At 36.1% G+C, this 20,799-nt stretch overlaps 1 protein-coding gene across 3 annotated transcripts in view; it reads right to left on the reverse strand.

Annotated features, from left to right (window-relative positions):
• The window catches only part of PDS5B (PDS5 cohesin associated factor B), a 99,738-nt gene that overhangs the window by 14,040 nt on the left and 64,899 nt on the right, over positions 1-20,799 (reverse strand). For all 3 annotated transcript variants that reach the window (XM_042838903.1, XM_042838904.1, XM_042838902.1), the window contains exons 19-25: positions 20,584-20,744; positions 19,837-19,960; positions 18,726-18,884; positions 17,450-17,518; positions 12,904-13,040; positions 6,433-6,556; positions 3,292-3,496 (exon numbers count right to left, since the gene is read on the reverse strand). In XM_042838903.1, coding sequence (XP_042694837.1) covers positions 3,292-3,496; positions 6,433-6,556; positions 12,904-13,040; positions 17,450-17,518; positions 18,726-18,884; positions 19,837-19,960; positions 20,584-20,744 — 979 coding nt within the window. The remainder of the gene's footprint in view (positions 1-3,291; positions 3,497-6,432; positions 6,557-12,903; positions 13,041-17,449; positions 17,519-18,725; positions 18,885-19,836; positions 19,961-20,583; positions 20,745-20,799) is intronic.

Here is a 20,799-nt window from a genome sequence, read left to right on the forward strand (position 1 = left end):
ACACCTTCCATAGGGTAAAAAATTCCCGAGCCAACCACGTAGGAGTTTCAGCATTTCAAAAGTTTGATAAACAGAAAGAAAAAGGGTAATGATAACAGAAAGACATACAGAAAAACACTGCCTTCTCCAACCTAATATGACTGAACAACTGAAGGATATGCAGCACATTTAAGTTATTAAAGCTATGTCCTGTGCATCAGGCAGGACAACAGGCAAGGCATGCTAGTATTCTGTGTATTAGTACATTAAAAGCATCTCAATGCTTGCAGCCCATGCAAATACACAGTATAAACATTTGAATGAACATATGAAGGAAGGGGAGGAATTCCTGGCTCCACTTATGGAAATATCTAATCACATTTTTGAGCAAGTAGAAGGTCATGAAAGACATGACCATATCTGGAAAATCTTCCTTCAGGAAGCTTTAACTATCCCAAATTAGAGATGTAGACTAAATAAATAATTGCTATGCAAAAGTAAAAACTTACTCTATGCAGATCATTACAAATAGGATAGATTAAGGAAGGTGCTGCACAGGCTTCATAAACTGTTTGGATTCAGTCATAATGACAAGGAAAGCATTCAAAATTTATGAAGGCCCACAGAAGAGAGCACTGCCGAGTTCCACAGATACACCTTCACACAGCTGTTGCAGCTGATCCAGTTAAAAAATAGAGAGTAATTACACCACCCAATGTAAGCCATAATGCAGCTTAAAAAAATAGACATCTATTTCTTTGTATTTTAAGGCATATTTATGTAACTGAAATCCAGGGTACTTTGCAAAGCAGATTGTAACATGTTCCTAGAGACATTCAAATATTAACGTTTTAAACATCCTCCTCTCCTTCAAGCACTGTCCTGCATTTCAGTCATCAGCTAAATAAGAAAAACAAAGAGGTGACAAGGAAGAAAAAACAATTACAATTTCAGAACACTAGCAAAACTGGCTTCCATAGATGTGCCCAAGGCAATACAAAGTTGATTCTGAACTTAAATAGAAGGCTTAGTGACACAGTTTCAATAACTTCTTGCCTTGTACACCTGCTAATGTAACTACAGCAATAGTATCAACTGAGCCTGCAAAACAAACTGAAACAGATTCATTTAAAAAAGAAAAAGGATAAATTGAAACATATGATATTTAATCCTTATTACTACAGAAATAGTATTAACACAATCTTTGTTCATCTCTAAAGAGAAGACAAAGACTACCTAAAAGGCAGGATGGCTTCATGGACATGAAACAAGAATGTGCCCCAGATCCACATCCATGGGAAGTTGAGAAACTGTTTTTTGTTGTTTTTTAAATCAAGATTTGCTGTAATAACTTTTCCACTTGCTGACTCACAAGTACAAGTCCAAAAGTAGAACGCAAAGATTCCTATGCAGGACAAGTCTATACAGAGATAGAATTGGTGATATGTAGATACACAGTAAAACAAGCATCTTCTGTGCCACTGTGAACACCATTTAGAGAACACAGAGACCTCAGTGCAACTCCCAGCCTTGCAGCATGGAGCAAAGTGGCAATTTTATGCCTGGTACCAGTTCTTTGTACATTTCTCTTGAGCTTTTTAACAAATGCTGAGATACCCTCCCAAATTTCCCAATTCCCTCATCACCTTTTATCAAGATGTCAAGAAGAAGCGTATTACAAAATCACCAGGCTTGGAGATCCACAAAACTAACTGTGTTTCGAAAGAAGCAGATTCTCATCTTTAGCTTTTGTGGATGCTTTTCAAAGTACATCCTAGGATCATTACTAGCAAGAGCCACTGCAGGGCCAGTAACAAGTGTAGAAGTACACATCTAAGCAGTGTGATCTTATCAGAAGTGGGTTTCATCTGCAGTAATAATTCTGTAAGAAATACATGGTTCAAGACTTTTTGTTTTTTAAAATCTCAGACTGGTAGATGTATCACAGAATCAGCACTGTGACCCCCCAAAAATCCTGCAGGCTATAGCTGATTAGAAGTTCTTCTGGGTTACAGTGCAAATTCATTCAGTGGAATCACTCAAGGTAAGTTTTTTTCAGCGAGAAGAAAAAAACTGCCAGTCACACTTTGAGGTCCTACTGAATTCAAGACGTCTCACACACCAAGGCTTCACTTTATTGCTTCTAATGACTTTGCCATAGTAACTGCAGTATCTATCTCAGTACAACTAGGAAATCAGCAATTATGTTTTGTTATATGAGAACTATTATATTTCCTCCTCCATAACTGAAATGATTTTGCAAGATTGTTCGAGCTTTCAAGAGGAATAATCCAAGGATGACTTAGAGGCTCCTGCTGAATGTAGTTTTCTTTTTTACCTATTATTGAGGAGAGAGAAAATGTTCTGGCTTCCCCCCCAAGTTTAATTAACAGCATACAAAAGGATTTCTCCGCAGACTTATTGTCTGATCTAAGTCTAATGGGACTGAAGCACACAGACTGACACGGCTAATAAAATCTGTGATTCATAAATGCAGAATGAAATCCGTTATCTGACAGCATCCATAAGAACAGATTCACAAAACAGGTGTACCCCAAGACAAAAAAAATCCACATCATTTCACAAATGTCAGAGCCGAGAACAATCAGTAATCCTCTAAAGAAATAAAACTCCCAAAGACACTTCCTCAAAATGTCATGAGCTCTTCAGAAAGGTCGATGTTATCATACATCTGTATACCAGCGTAACCAAACACACACATACAATACGGTCATCTGTATAGTCAAATGGGACAAGGAATGATTTTAAGAGAAAAATAGCTAACATTAGACCATAATAACTTCAAAGCAGCCTGTTGTTACTGGGAAAAAAAGAATTAGATGAACTCATCCTGAAGTGCCTACAAATACAGCCTTTTGCCAGCAGAAGACAAGATAAGAAGCTACTTGGTACAGCAGCTCAAAGACTGTTAATTTAGTGCAGCTTTTAAAATGTCACCAAGGTTGCATATTATTAATTACTTCAGTGAAATTAATTATTGCTACATCAACTAAAACATTGTTAACCATTACGTTCAAACAATACAGATCTGCTTTTGAAAAACAGCTGCACTTCCAGTACTTAGGCATAAGCATTAACAAAAGTCTTAAAGAAACTGACAGATCTCACTCACGCCTGTTCAAGTGCAAAAGAGAATCTGAACTCTGTTTTCAGTTTTCATTAGAGACCTGTGAGTAAAACTTAAAAATTTACAGCAATTCTGTGCATTAAAAGAGAAACTATTTCCACAGTGCATTAACATTAAGCTTGAATTCTAGCACTCATACCAAAAAGTGACATCTATTCTCTTACCACTAACTGCTGCGTGTTGCTTCAGATACTCCCTTCTGACATTTATGTTCTTCACAAGGCACTGCCTAGCGTGAGCTCTTCTCTCTTTCACTGGATCTTTTGCACACAGTGCACAAATAGCCATATATTCTAGTGGCAGCCGTAGTCTAGAAAGCCCTTTGTGAAGTTTCTGAGCAAATATTTGTCTCACTTGGTAACATTCATCCTATTAAAAACAAAACAAAAAAGCAAACAGTGAGCCTTTCTAAAATTAATATTGAGTGTGAAATAAAACACAGAAAGCTGAATGAATGTCAAAATCAAGTTCAGATCCTGGCCCCACAGAAATGTACAAACTGTACAAATACTTGGGTGGGTTTTTTTTTTAATACCAATTCAAAACAATTAAATTGAATTAATCAGTTGCAGTTTCCCTGAAGGCAAGGAAGAAAGTTATGTCTCAGACTGTGGAGAAAGATGCCACACTCAGGATCCAAGGCCTGACTTGGCACAGAACAGAGGCACAGAAATTGCTTACAATGGGACCACTCAGTTTGTGTGGCCAAAGGTAAAGGCCTGCACTGAAACAATGTTTAATCATAAGTAACCACTATTGATTTTATTATTGCAATTTCACAAATCTTGATCAAGTCATTAGCATTGGAAGTAGAGTAATACTTAAAAGAACTAAAGGTCACTTGCTTAAGAGACTACCAAACATTTCCATCATAATTTAGAAACCTATGAACCATGACTGACCACAGAAGAGTATAATTTGTGACCAACAGTTGTCAGTGAACACAAAGTAAAAAAATAAGGGGAGCAAGTGTACTCTTATGATTTATTAAGCAATGTATTCCCAGAGGAGATATTAACTTCAAAATTCTCTTTATGAAAACAACCTACAAACATCAGGACCATTCAAGGCCAAAAACTTAAAAGATGCTGTGTGGAAAATGCACAGGAAAATGTATTATAAACTTATTTATCCCAGCAAAAATGATCAAGAGGAAAAAGATTTGTTATCTCTAAATATGAAGAAAAAACATTAACAGAAATAAATACCTATTAGGTTAAATGACAGCTTTGAAATTTAGAGAGTTTCCAGATATCAGCCAACAGGAAGAGCAGAGACAAAGATGTAGTCACTGGTAACACCCAACCTGCTGAATTTGCAAATGAGGTAAATATATGTATACATTAAGATTTTTAAAAGGCCTCCAAATGCCAGAGTTGACTGATGAAGCAGCCGCAACCCAAACTGGAAACTCCACCTGTAAGACATACTCAAAGTCTATTGCATCTGTGTATGGCCTGCCTCCATAGTAAATCCACCCCTTAGCAGAAGGCCAAGGAAGTGGAGCCCTCTTCTCCCATTCGTTAATATTACTTATGTCTAAAGTCCTTAGAAATCTTAGAACAGACTTCTGCCCAGTTGCTATGACAAAGAAGTAAATCCTTCTTAGATTAGACTTAATGTAAGGTATGGTTCTTTGTTACTGATGCCATTGTGAGATAAAATTTGAAATATTTTCATTCCTTTATATCCCAATATCAAGAATAACTTACAAGTTATTCTGATAAGTTCAGTTCAGTACATAAGTTCACTGAGAGGAAGAGGGACCAAATTCAGCCAAGCTCTACCATTATTTCCCCAGTATACCACTAAAAAAAGAAGTATTTGCAAAGCTGCTTATATCTCTCCCTAAGAAATAACACTGATTCATGAAAACTGACAGACTTGCTTAACTAATTAAAACTCCCTCAAACTGAGATTATGAAAGAATCTCTGCAAGTTTGTTTGCTGTTTTGTTTTTTCCTTTTTTTTTTTTTTTTGTTTCTAATGGTTCTTTTTGCTTTTGACATTTTTACCGTACCTTAAATACCAAAAAATATTCTCAAAACCACTAAAATTGTATTTTCAACAGCTTATCTTAAAATCTTAAATCTGATCTGAAAAACTTTAGAATACTGAAGTAGTCAACGCCATTTTTCTACTCTCTTTCAACATGAAGCTTTGCCGACGCGTCAGTTTGTTCTGTAAAACAAAGAACTTGGCTGCTGGGGAGATTACAGGCTCGGGAAATACATACATCACTTATTCTAAAAGGACTAAAACTATGTGCACTTAATCATCATAAAGTCACTGCAACATTAAAGCAATGGGCAACGGCATTTAATTATGCATTCTACACTCAAGTAATTCCACATGAGAGAATGTGGTATTCTCTCTCTCTCAAAAAAAGATTCATTAAATATCAAGCACAGAAATACAGTAGAACAAATGCAACCACAGCAAACCTTAAAAATTAAGCTTTTCCTTTTGTTTTATCTGCTTCTTCATCTGTCCACTTAAAGAAAATTTGCAATATGTTAAGTTACAAAATACCAGTTGGCCTCAACGTCACCTGAGTGCCCTAATCTGTGGTCAGACTTGCTAGTGACAAAAAGGATTACACACTAAATGAATTTTAGTACTTTGCATAATGTTATATCTGCAAATATTTGAAAACCACATATACAGATTGTATTATTTCCCACATAAATAATCTTGAAGTGTAGATCCTCTGCACCTGAGGATCTGAACTCAACAGCCTAAAAGGAGGACGAAAATGGCAGAAAAACTCAAGAATATCTAGAAAAGTTATTTATAATTATTCATAATCCAATAGTTGCCTCATGGATCAGTAAACATAGAATTTCTGTCCTGAAAGAGCTTAAAATCTAAACTTTGGTAAACAAATACGAAGGTCAATCAATTACTGTAAAATTTACAAAACTTTAAAAACAGGAACGGAGAGAAATTCTAAGTCTTCACTTATAATTTGAAAGATATTTCCCTTCTGCTACTTCAGTCTCAAAGGCGAAATTGCTCCTAATTCTTCTGCAATTTAAAACACACACCAATGACCTTCACAGATCTCCATGTTCCAAATGCATTCTACCCATCTATCAAGAAACAATGATCTGTGTTGTCACTGCAGTCCAACATATCTAATTCTCACTCAAAAATCAATTTTCAGGATTACAAACTGGAAAAAAAAAATTAATGTCAAACCCAATGATTTTTCATAAATACAGATTAGCAGAAGTATATGCAACAAGCATCACATGCATACAGATATTTGCCAATATCCCACACATCACACCCAACTTCCTTACATTTATGGCTAGTGCACACAGCTGGTACTGTTCCAAGGTGATGATTTCATGGTAACAGGGTTCTTGTGCCAGCTTCACAATAGCACTACCTGCAGCCAACCTCAATCGAGACATATCAGGTTTACTGAAAAACAAGCACATAGGTTATGAGTTAATAAAAGAATGTAGAATTATTTGACTTAATTAAATTTTGGTGAATTAGCATTGCTGAAAGACAGGTATTTTAAAAAGAAGAAAAAATCTCCAGAGCTGGCCTCCACCCAGCCTCAGTCCCCAGACAACAGCACAAGTAACTGCTCATATCACAAGTTGTTTCTACTGTATCAGATGTTGAAGTCTATTACCACATACCTATTCCCTTGACCCAGCTTTGCAATGAAAATATTTCTTGGAACTTCCTTGAAGCACAACACGGATGTAAATCTGCTTTAACTGCGCTGGATCAGCACACATCAGTACAGGCTGCCTTTCAGAGACCTCAATGACCTCCGACATGCTTCTGTTCAGCATGCTTGCTTTCCTTCAGCAGGGGGCTCCTGCCAAGGAAACAGCCCATTTCCAGTCCCCAAAGTTGCCAAACTTTCTTCTAAGGAATAGATAGCTCAAAATCCTCACTGCACCTCAACACAAATTTATTTTAATTAGAAATGTTTAGAGGTGGCCAAATGAATTGTACTTTCAAGACAAAAAGGATGTAACAACCAAAAATCTTTTTAACATGTTGGAAGCACTATTACTTGACTTGTACATGCAAACTGTATTCCTACATAGCAAAACACTCCAGGCATTTGCTATTTTTCATATTGAAAACAATTTTTTCTACAGACTGTAACCACATTTACAAAGGTCCTCAGAATATCAAAAGTATCTTCACATCAGCTTTACAAATTGATATCCACATAACAAGTCCATTAATAAACTTAGTTTGGCTTTCACTCTTAGAAATTTTATCTCAGTAAAAAAAACATTACTACTGCCTTTCTTCAGATCAAGCAGTAAAATAAAGTAAAAAGTTGTGTGCCTCACTTAAAATTCTCACTAATGAACTATACCCAGTAGTAGTAAGCGCAGCCTATTCCTTTGACATAATCAAATTGCATTCCAAATTAAAAATAATCACTCATTCAAGCAGGACTAATATAATTTAATTTCTTAACCATTTGCCCTTTATTCTTAGGGACAGCAAGCACTGTACTCCTAAGCATTATTATTACCATGAAAACTGTACAAGGCTTTTAAAGATTAAAAGCCACTGTTAAACAGAATAAAAATACCTGAAGAGCTTAAACTTTCATGTTATCTAATCAGATCTTATAAATACCTCAGTATTTTATGGAAAAACCAAATAGATGATGAGCAGAGGGCAATACTACACTACATTTCAAATTGAACAGGAAGATTAACATTTAGTCCTCAAATACGAAGTTTCATTTTAAGTTGCATCTACTGTGATAAGCGAATCCAAAAAAATTTAATTTTTGCACACCAGTGACTACTGAAAAATAACTTAGTGATAAAGAATGAAAGAGCCAAAGAAATAAAATTCACAACTTTCAGTCTTCCTTAGCTTTGGCAGAGATAGCATTTAATTCTGGAAACTGAATCAAAAGATATTTCTTTACGAGTACAAGTTGGCTCAAACTTTGGGGAGTATATCCAACATATTCTTGTATCCCAGAAATACTTGTAAGCACGTGAGCATGCTGCAGGAAGGAGGAAGAGGACAGTGACAGTTACGTACTTTTATGATAAAAGATGAAGATCAGATCTATCCTATTACCCAGGAGGATTATACTAAAAACACTAAATAAAGGATTTATCTTTCATCAAATTGTCTTAACCAAATATTTTCCAACCTGTACTGTCCCAACGTACACAATTTAAAGCAGAAATTAAAACCTCAGTCTGATGTACCTATTGTTTTCAATTATTTCTTGGCATTTTGAAAATTAACACTACAGATGCCCTTGTCGTATCAGAAACTCCCTAAAGGCTAAAAGGGGGACCTGGACATTTATTTTCTGGAGTGCTATTACTGTTGCTGAAGACCAGATGTTTGAAATCAGAACAGAAATGCAACCACATGGAAAGACGTTATCAAGTGCAAAATACTGTGCTGGGATGCACAAAGCTAACCCAAATAAATGTGCCTTCAAAATACATCTAGTGTATAATCACCTCTCACTTCACAAACTGATAGCTAAGATTTTCCTTTTCCTCCACAGGGCATAAATGCCAGCGTCGGATTTTGTAAGCATCTTCCATTTTCCACAGAATAAAAATGTTTCTCCTAAAAAGACTCTCTGACAATGTTGTGTGTCAGATGGCAGAGCTGGTTACTATTATATACCATGAAATTCTAAAAGCTTAATTCTAGAAGATTAACGTATTTTTTCCCCTGGTAAGCTTCAGTAAGGAAAAATACAGACTGCCTTCCCAAAAGTCTCAATGCAGTTTCATATTTGGTATCAATACTTTGGGCAACTGCTAGCATCCTCCAATGTTCTTACTTCATGCTCATCTTGGATTAAAATTCTTCTACAAATAAGGCATGTAATACCCAGCATGGCTGTTTTTATTAATCAGAAATAGAAGAATTGGTACCATATTGAATTTTGAACTTGTAGAAGTGTTTGTAATTAATAAATAAATCAAAAATAAATACCTGAAAACCACCACTGAGATAGTGTTTATTGACAAAATTCAATATTAAACTATTCCTGACATCAGTGAATTTAATTTACCTGTGGTAACATTTCAAAGTAATTAAAAGCAATTCAACAAAGTCAACAATCTCCCTATGTCAAAATGAGAAAGATGAACAGACAGGATTTATTTGTTTCTTTTCCAAGCGAGTCCTTGTCTTCACACCATACTCTAGGCTGAATCATGCTTTGAAATTTAATAAATCCCATACCTTCACATGGTCACTGAAAAAGTATATCTGTGTAGATTTAAAGAGTTGAGATCTGAGTCATTTTTATGGTTGATTAAGAAATACTTGTTCCAGAATCTTTAGTTCAACCTTCTAATGATGTGGAACAATAAGATTAGAACATTTTATAACACCAAAGTGAATGGCAGTAAAAGTGATTACAACATGACTTTCAGCCTACAAGAGGTCAAATGTGTCCCAAACCCAGCCACTTTCATGTAATTCAATTATCTTTAGCAAATTACACATTATTATTTAAAAGACAAATGCAAGCCACAAACACAAATATTGACACTACACAGAACAGCACCAGATTTAGTAGTTTAGAAGGCAAGATTCTACACTGCATGGAGTTTTTCTCTTTTCAAAGCCTACATTAATCCAAAAGAAGCATCAAATTTCCACACCAGAGATCCAATACATGCTGCCATTGCATTTTCAAAGGATAAGGCATAAAAGTCCGGAAGGGTCAGCCAGATCAGGAAGATCTGTGTAAAACTAACATGCCTGAAGCATCATTTTCACTGCTTCAGTTTATGAAGTTACTTTTCAGCACAGGTGCTATAGCTCACAAAAGTAGACACAATGCAAAACTGTGCTCCTTGGATGTTAGAACTTTTGAAAGTGCAATACCAGGCATCACAGAATAGCTGTGGTTAGTTGGAACTGCTACAGGTCAGACAGCCACACATGGCTGCTAAAGCAGGGACAACCACTAGGTTGCCCAGAGCATATCTAGACAGCTTTTGAGTATCTCTAACGAGGGATACTCCACCACCTCTTTGAGCAACGTGTGCCAGTAGTCAGACACCTACACAAGTGGAAAAAATGTTCTTATGCTCAAACAGAACCTCCTGTGTTTCAGTTCATGCTCATTATCTCTAGTCCTGGCACTGTGTACCACTGAACGCAGAACTCCAGGTGGGGCTCAGTGGTGACGGTGTAGAGAAAAATGATCTCCCCCAGCTTGCTGGCAATACTCCACCGACTGAAGCCCAGTATGCTGACTGCCTTTCTTGCCACCAAGGCACACAGCTGGCTCATGTTCAACTGGACATGACTGTCAGGCCCCTTTCTGCTTTCCGGCTAGGCAGCTCCCAGCATGTACTGGTGCATGGAATTATTCCTTCCCAAGTGCAGGACTTTGCAATTCCCACTGTTGAACTTTGTGAGGTACCTGTCAGCACATCTATCCAGCCCTGTTTCCATCTTTCTGGGCGGCATCACGTCTCCCTGGCATATCAGCCACTTCTCTCAGTTTTGTGCCTCCAGCAAACTTGCTAAAGGTACACTGTCACATAACCCAGACCATTAAGGAAGGTGTTAAAGAGACTGACCTCTTGGGTACACCACTGGTTACTGGCCTTCAGCTAAGACTTTGTGCCACTTTGTGCCACTAAGACTTTGTGTGATTACCATATTTTGGACTTAACCATTCAGATAGTTTTAAGTTCATCTCATTATCTACTCCAGCCCATGCTTCATCTGCTTCTTTATGAAAATCTTAAAGGAGACAAGTGTTGAAAAGCCTTCTGAAGTTAAGGTAGATTATATTCACTGCTCTCCTCTTGTTTACTAAAATTGTTATTTTATCAAAGAAGATTATCAAGTCAGCCAAGCATGACTTCCTACTGTTAAATCTAAGCTAAGTACTTTTGATGACTTCCATGTACCTGGAAATGGTTTCTAGAATTAGCCGCTCCACTTTCTAAGGATGAAGGCAAGTCTGACTGGCCTATAGTCAAGTTTTTAGGGTCCTCTGATAAAAGGACATGGACTTATGCTCATCTAGGTGTCTTCCTGACAGGCTCTTTTCCACCAAGAGTTGGCTTTAGTTTTCTCCAGACGTTTCCCTGTTCTCCAGAGCCTGAGACTGGCATAGGCTGCCCAGGGAGGTGGTTGAGTCACCATCCCTGGATGTGTTTAAAAACCATTCGGATGCAGTGCTCAGGGACATGATTTAGCAGTGGGTTGTTAGAGTTCAGGTAGTACATGTACATTCAGGCTGCAGTTGGACCTGATGATCTTTAAGGTCTTTTCCAATCTGAGCAATCCTATGATTCTATGATTCCTGAGTCTGGTCTTGCTAGTAAAGACTGAGACAAAGACAACATTCAATACCCCTGCCTTCCCACATCCTGCATCACCAAGGCTTCTGCCCCATTCAGCAGTGGGTGCATACCTTCCCTAGTCTTCCTTTTGCCACCTATTTACAAGCCCTCCTTGTTGTCTTTGACATCCCTCAGCAGATTTAATTCCAGATGGGCTTTGACTATCCTAATGTTGTCCCCACGTGCTCAGACAGCACCTCTGTATTCCTCCTAGGTTACCTGTCCCTTCTTCCACCTTCTGCACACCTCCGTTATGTCTGAGTTTTGTCAGGAGCTCTTTGTTCATTCATGCTGGTCTTCTGCCATTTTTGCATGATCTCATGTTTGTCAGAATGAGCACTCTGTAAAGATCAGTTATCTTGGACCCTTTTTCACAAAGCTACTGGACTGTAGCTCCAAGCAGTTATGCTGAAAAACTAATGGTGTTACTTAGTCCCCTGGTAACTGGCACAAATGGTCATATTACAGAATGTAATATGATAAATGTAAAATATGATGTAATATGATATATGTAAAAACAATAAAACAGCTATTTATGAGAAATTTTAAGAAAGCCCACACATTACTACAAAGATGATATAGCAGTAAATTCTCAGGTTTCAGCTTTACACACACAACATAGGCCTACTTTTGCAGATGGCTGTACAACATTTAACTCTGCCCCAAAATTAAAATCTTTTTACTCTTACTGGCACAATCCATGTATGCATTTAACAGCTTCTGCAGACACAAGTTTTCAATATTTGGAAAACAATAATGCCTGAAAACTTGTCTCTTCTACAGCAGAGGATCAAGAAAATAAGCAGTGAAACAAAGAAGTTGTCTAACAGCCATCTGAAAGAGAAATTATTTATTAATTGAGAATTATTTATTAAATGAGAATTAATCTTCTTTACACATTTCCAATTTCATTTCACTTTCAGAGACCTCCAGGGAATAAAGTCTGCCTTCAGACAGAAGTGCCTCATGTACTAGCTATTCCCACCTGGTTTCTGGCAACATGCTGAAAACAATACATTGGCAATATGCTGGCAAATGTGTTTTATGAGAAAAGCTGTTTATGGATTTTGAGCATACACAACAACTGGTACATGGGCAATAAGTGACACAAAAAAATTTAAAACCCATTTTCAGTGGTACAGAGGAAGTTACTCAGTTTATTCTTGTAGTCTGAGTAATGGCCCTTTAAAGAAGATAAAACAGAAAAAGACATTAAAATACAGCGTATCTAAGGTGTTAAAATAAACCAAGACTCAGCAAACTTCTGTAGGAATTCAGCCAAGCTTATCTTTGAGTTCTTAAAAAACAAATCATACAAAGATTCTCGTACAGTAACAGAACAGTCAAATATTACTTTGACTAAAATTCACGTACTCTACCTATTGCATCACCAAGGACATCAAAATGTTACCATTTGTTACGTACCTAATTTTCCCCTGCTCTGTCAAATCTCCATCACTGTGTAATATTGTTGTTAGCAATCTTAGAGTAGAAGTTCCTGATTTACTGTGATTGTTCTTCATTCCTAGCAACCATCGAACCATCATCTTGATGGCCTGAATCTGGAAGATTTTGATATGCAAATGTCAAGTCACTTCATATGTCTCATTTGAAAAGTACATACTTTGTTTGTAAGACATTCATAAACATCATGTGCCCACTATTATATTATAGACATACTGTAACATCATAACTATTTAAAATAATCTAACAGGTTAACTACTGTTTTCTCAAGTGCTTTTTACTAAGAACGAATGTTTGATCATTTAAAATATTGTGCCCACTACTGAAAGACAACCAGACAGATAAAAATGAAAATTAAAGAACACTAGAAACTGACAATCTTTGACATTAATTACAGCAAATTGAAGTAATATGACATTTAGTTAAAGTTCTGGCAGTTTCTTCCACTACACAATCACGTTCTGTCCTGTGAAAACATTGTCTTAATTGACCTTACATCCACCAAACACTGTGTGATCAGCAAACTATGTATACTTAAGAAAATATTACTGGATCTAAATGAAACATTTCTATGCTCACAGAATTCGTATGCTTTAATCCCTACGAAGTCCTTACATATGTTGTATTTGAATATAAAATTATTTTAGAAATGTAAATTTAAAAACACTTTGTAGATATTTCAATCAGTACAGTATTAACCTGCATTAAGATAACTGGCTTCAGAAAAGAATATTTCTTTCTTAGCTATTTAAAGAAAAGCCTCAAAGCCTGTTACTTAAGATAACTTGTCCTTTGCCAATGGAAACGCTGAGTCTTTTGAGGCAAGCTTCTAAAAGTACACAGAATCTAGCAGCTATCATGAAACACTGAATAATTTTTAATTTCTTTAGTGAAAATAAAGCATGAGTTTGGAGAATAAATTTGTTTTATTATCTGAATCTCTCTGTCTTTATTTTTCCTTCTGTATGAGAGCATAGACAGTAAAGAAAGCAGAAAGAGGAATATTTTCTTAAAGCAAAATGAAAGTGTTCGTCTAAAACAAGTAGACATTCTTGGGGGGTGGGGAGAAATCCAGAACATAGAATTCAAGAGCTCTACAAAATCTAAACATAAATATTAAAAAAACTAAATACAAAGCTAGCACTGGAAGGAACCTACTACATTCTAAATCTCTTTTAATATGTGATTGTACACAGTAACTTAGAATTCCTTTTTCCCTGAAAGACAAAGTTCTATTATTCTAATATTGTAATATAATATAATTCTATTATTCCAACTTAATAGTCAAAATATAACGGAATGAAGTTCATGATATGACCTCCTTCATGTGAAACTGTACACAGTGATCCCTTCAGATGTCTAAATTTTGTCACTATTATTTTTACACGTTTATCTTTAGCACCACAGGCCATTTATTCCACCAATAGAATTAAGTATATTGGGAATACCAGCAGGAGGCAGGCTATCAAGTAGTAAAATCACAAATCAAATTTGTGGAACAGAAATGAAATTCAGTTTTGCCCTGTCCCTCAGTTGGTATGCAGGTATCCTGAAGCAGTTTGTAGCTATCCACTAGAAGATGATGACAATGACAATAATAACATCAGCAGCAGCAGTTTTGGCAGTCTATCTATTTAATTATTTAATGTCACAACCAGTACCTGTATCATTACTGTCTCCCATTTGTTATGAAGATGGAAACATTATAGTTCTATGTGGTCTTCAAGTAAGAAAGTATATGAATCTTCACTCCTAGAACTGCATAACTTCATCAACACCAGACTACTGTGCATGCCAATTTAGTCAGGGAACAGCCACATGCTGTCTTGTGCTCCTGCATCTCTGGTCAGCTCCTGGTCAACTTTTATTTTAAGCTTTGCTTCTCTCCTTTCCTCTCCACAGCTCCTTCCCCCTAGTTTTTAAGAAGCCTACTACTCTAGTCATGCAATCACACAGCAAGTCCTAAATCCACGTCCTTCAGAATTTTCCTATTTGTCCTCTCTGTTCCTTATTCCTCTGCTGCTGTTAATGATGTTTTGACAACGCTAAAACAATGCTTCAGAATCGAATATTCCAATAAAATTAATTAGGGGGCATGAAAATCCTTACCCACTGCATCAAGCTACCTGAACATGAGTTTGCACCACCTCCATGTTTTAAATGTCATTTTTGCAGCCAAATAGGGTAACTATCAAAAATAATTCAGGTTGGAAGGAATTTCAGATTATCCCCAGTCCAATCTGAAAGGAAGATCAACTATGAAGTTAGTTTTACTCAGTTTGGTGTTGAAATCCTCCAAGAATAGAGATTGCACAGCCTGCTGGCAACCTGCCTAACTCTGAACAGTTCTTTCCTTATATCTACTCTGAATCTCTTGTTTCACTTTATGTTCTATGAGACTACAATTCTCTGATATCAGAGGTTAAGGTCACAAATTACTCCCTACCACCAAATAAGACAGCACAACATGAATTAGGTGCATTTTAAGTGCAATCAAAAACAATAGTACATGATCACTTTTTTTCCTCCAGAGATGATGTATCACTGGCTGTCATATAAGGGAACTGAAATTAATAACTAGCTTTACATAAACAATCAGCAGCAAATAAGCATTAACCTTTAAAAATGAAAATTAACAACAAAAAAAAATCAACAGTAAATTATAGCCTTTTTCTCTCATCTAGGTTACCATCATACCTCTACTATAAAAGCATAGTGGGCTCCCATCCCTTCAAGTAATCCTAGAAAACAATCCTGGAAACACTGTCTCCTTACTGCATTCATGTATGTCTACAACAGGTTGCTCAAATTTCTTCTACTCAAGTTTTGGGAGCTACGAATACCACACAAGTATCACAGAACTTCAAGGTTAGCACAGTAACAAAAAATGGAACACTGCCTACATAAAACACAGCTAGAGAAATAGAAACCCAATACTGTAGGATATATAGAAACAAACAAGAAATATTAGTGCTACTGTGTAGGACTCAATCTAGCTGCATGGCACGCTGAAATATTCATAATTAATCTTGCTAGCTTTAAGAAAGTCATTAGATGTATTATACAATTACATTACAGAAGGGGAGAAAGGCTTTTAAAACCAGTGTAAAATACAGTCACAAATCCGTTTCTAAACTAATGGTGTGGCCTGCACTCTTTATTAAATATAGGTTTTGCAGTGGTAATAAATGTTAATTAAATTTGCAGATCAATGTTCACAATAACCTGTTTTCACTTGCCAACAAATGCTTCTCACAGTGTTTGAGCTTGGCTTCAACTCCAAGTTGCCCTAGGATTTTCTATAAGCCAATTTCACTTCCAAATAGCCAAGCTGTAGAAGAGTTTTATCAACAAAAAGCACATTTTAAAGCTGCACAAATCTCTTCAAAAATGTATATATCAAGCAACACTGACTACGCCAAGTGACACGCATAATCACTGAAGTGAAACCATGTCTATTTTAAACCAGCAGGTTTTGAAGCATACTATGTAACTGCAGCATTGCATGCATAGGAAAAACACCTTTGCTGCAGCTGAATGAGTAAAAAGCTAACAGAGCAGCTCCAAACAGAACTGGTTTCCACTAATTACTTTTGTACCAAGTTGGAAACCAAGGAACTTACTAAACTAGCAGACCAGGAAGCATTAAGGTGCAAAGAGTTTAAAAACTTCAATAGAGAAAGCAGAGTCTCTTAAAATCATCTGAGCAACTTTATTCAAAAGGAATTGGAAATTAAATAACTGCTCTAATTAACTTGAAAACAGCATGATACGAAGTATATCTTCTGTAGTTAGAAAGATGCATGATGTTAAACTACAATCTCTCCCTCATCTGAAGGAAGGACATTTAAAAACAAGACATATGCTGTAGAGACTAAGTCTATTTGAGTGAAAAAAGAACTCATAGCAAGAACAGAAATGGCAATAATACATTTATATCAGAGAAAGAACAAGCTTCAGATCACATTTTTAAGCACAGGTTAAAAAAAAAGAGTATTTTCTTTAATACACATTACTCTTCTACATACAATATAACACATGTACTCATTTGAGAAGAATGCCAAATTCAAAAACAACTTTTCCCATATTCTAAAACACCACTAAGAGTCTACTGAAATGTCCTAAAAATTCAAAAGAAAGCAAAAAGGGGAAAATGTCTTTATGATGTTTAATTCCTGCTGAACAGAAAAATAAAACAAACTTCATTTGTGTTAACATCTGGAAAGGATTTCATGTGCAATGCTTACATAAGGATATAATAAATGACAGTAAAACTTCAATGATGTGCATATTTACTGCATTCATTTTATAAAAGAAGATGCTCCCAAAATCAAAATATTTTCTTCTATCCATCCTAAGATGTCTTTTATCTTATGAAGCCATTAATTTAGAAATAGCTTCTCCTTTTTACTTTAATAAAGGTGACAAGGAAACAGAGTTGACAGCTGTAGGAACACAGACATTTAATTTTATTATCTGTAACACAATTACAGAAAATGCTACTTACTTTGACTAGTGTTTCAGGAGACACTTCTTCATCTGGGACCCAAAGTTTTGTTGTCTTTTTTCCTGGAAGCTAAAACAAATTTTACATTTTGTTACACTACTGTTAGTCCTCAGTGAAACCTGCTGTAATCTCCTCTTTGTTTTCTTCTGAAAGCAATACAGCAGCACTAACTGGTTAGCTCTATGTCTTACGTATTTTATAGAAGTAACTACTAGAGAAGTGGGATACGGTTCTTGTCATGCTATTCAAATACTGACAAATGTATCACTTGTAAAATGATTTTTGTTGTCTTGCTATTACCTGAATGTTCTCACTTCAGAATGTAATAGGCACTGCTTTGAAAATAATTTTTATTTTTCATATCCAGTGGACTGGAATCTCACATGCATAATTTTAGACAGTAAATTTCAACCTAAACATAGCTGACAACACACAAGTTACTTTTCCCCTTTGCGATCACCGTCAATACAGAAGTCTCATGCAGATTAACATTAAGAGTCTCAGCTCATTTCAATTTCAAATGCACCATACTGTAGTGGTTTAACCTTGGCTGGCTGCCAGGTGCCTACCCAGCCACTCTCCTGGTTTCTCCTCCTCAGCAGGATGGGGAAGAAAATCTGACAGAACAGTTTGTGCATTGAGACAGGATAAGGAGATCACTCATCAATTACCATCACAGACAAAACAGACTTGGCTTTGGGAAGATTAATTTAATTTACTGCCAACTAAAAATCAGAGACGGGCACTGAGAAACAAAAGCAAATCAAAACCACCTCCTTCCTACAGTCCTGCTTCTTCGAAGTTCAACTTCAATCTTAAATATTCTATTCCTCTTGCATCCACCCCAACTGAACAGCACAGGGAGACAGAGTTGAGTACATCACACTTCATCTCTGCAGCTCCTTCAAGAAAGCTTACTACCTGAAGCCAGCACTCATACTTCCTTAAAAGTAAGAAATGCAACTTGCTCGCTTAAGACAGGAGTGACTGAACTCAATATCAATATTCCTACTTTTAAAAAGAGGCCAGACATAAGTAATCTCAATTGCTGTGTAAACACCCTTTTTTTCTTTTTTTCCTTTTAAGGACTATCAAATCAGCACTAAATTAATACTCCATCCTTTCCTGTACTGTGAGTACTCAGTTGGGTCACAGCACATGTGGAAATCCAAGCATAACCATCTACAAAGAGTAGGAGCAAAAGGTCACATCTATGTGATGAGTATCCTACAACAGGAGGAGGAGAATCTTAGAACAAAGTTTTAAAAGTACTTACCCTGTCATTCATTAGCAAATCTTTAACAATAAAAGTGGCAACCAAAGATTTCAAAGGGGCAGCAAACTGATCAGGTGCTAGCATGGCTATATGGCCAATAGTAACCAGTGGTGTAATGAGATGCTCAAAATTGCTTGGATCCAGACTTTTATGCAGTGGCTAAAAGAAAGGCAACAAATTAAAGTATTAATTATATAATCTATGTCTTATTCAGATAAGGGGTGGGGGAAGAGACATTCCTATTTCAGAAATACGATCTTTTTAAAGTAAATACTTGTTATTTAGATTTCAAGTCATGTTCACCAACAGATCTCCTAGAAATTGAAAGAACACAAGTCAAGAAGAAAAAGACAAAATGGATGGTGTAAGAAATGGTAGCCCAACCTGAACTGACTGAATACCAACAAATTAAAAAAAGTAATTTCCTATTGAAGAGGTGAGCATAATACATTTCAAGAAGGTAATTTCAGTAGTGGATTGATTCGTCTCCCAAGGTGATCAGTACTAATCAGAAAGAACATCTGCAGTTTAACTATGACATCTATATAAGTAATCTTTACCATAATTCAGTATTTCATACATTCTGTAACCATTTGACTACCCTGGGTCAATCCCAAAAGCACTGAGGGGTGGTGTATAACTCCTCTATAGCCTATTAAAAAAAAACAAAAAACAAAACAAAAAAAAATCCAACCCTAAACATGATCATAAAAGGACCTCTCTAAAGACTGAATGAAGATCAACTAGTTCCAGCCTCCCTGTCATGGGCAGGGACACCACCCACTACCATCAGGCTGCTCAAGGCCCCATTCAACCTGGCTTTCAACAACTCTAGGGAGGAGGGCATCCATAACTTCTCTAGGCAACCTGTTCCAGTATCATGATGGATCATCAGATTCTAAAAATAAAAAATTTTAAAAAAAAATCAAATCATCTTCTACTACCATTTTTACATCAAACTTATTAGATCAAAGGGAGCGAGAGAAGGGGAAAATACCTTCTGTAGGTTTGGTATAACTAATTTGCCATATGAATTGCCACTGTCTCTCTGAATTTTACATACATGCACTATAAAAGGTAAATCAAAAGAAACAAGTATTTTCATTTTTACCTCAAATATCTGCGCAAACTGTGTCTCTTTGCTAGAAAATATTGCATTGATGCAGTGAATAGCATACTTGGCTTGACGAGGAGGTCCTTTTTTGGCTTTATGATGCAATACTGGAAGCAAAGCACTTAAAGAAAAAAAAAACACATACCTCCTCAAAAATGGATATCTTCAAAACTAACAAAAACCACATACATACATATATAGGACATAACACCTCAGTAAAAATTCTATTTCTCCTGGTTTTGGCAATTTTCTCAAAGAAAGGGACCACCACAGTGGCTTCTATTGATACAATCTCACGTGGCAAAATAAACATTTTACCTCCGCATACAAGGTAATACAAGTATTCATTTGAGAAAACTGACAAATATTTTTATTATAGAAGCACACGCTACTAAATGCTTTAGTCTGCACATCCTCATCACTCTGTAGATATTAAATTGTAGATATTAAATAGCAAAGAGCATTTTTATATTGCTACATACTTAATATAGAAAAAAGTGTAAGTGATTCTGAAGGGCAATTATACAAATTATACTATTACCTAGCACTTCTTTGCATATATTTCACTTCTACACTTCTACACAAAAAGTTACCTTAAAGTCATTTAAATATTTCCTGTTTTATCTGAAGTAATACCGTCTTGCAAAAGAATGCAGTATAAACCACACCATACGAAGTTAAAATGAGAAAGTCTATAATCCCACGTAATTAAAAACACTACTCATAATAACATATACAACTTACGATCTTATATGAGGAAAGTCTTCTTCAATTTTACTTCCTGTATTTTTGAAAATTTGTAATGCAGCTTCTGCCACTTTTTCATCATCCATTTTCAAGCAAGCCAGAAGCGATTCAAAAGTTTCAGCTGAATGGAATGAGATAGGATGTGTAAATGAAAGTACCTGTAAACAAATAAACAAACAAAAGAACAACAAGTTATTATTTTTCTTAAAGATC

The sequence above is a fragment of the Centrocercus urophasianus genome, unplaced genomic scaffold (genome assembly GCF_019232065.1).
Source record: "Centrocercus urophasianus isolate 14NV4802_14NV808 unplaced genomic scaffold, USGS_Curo_1.0 seq_9, whole genome shotgun sequence".
Classification (NCBI taxonomy): domain Eukaryota; kingdom Metazoa; phylum Chordata; class Aves; order Galliformes; family Phasianidae; genus Centrocercus; species Centrocercus urophasianus.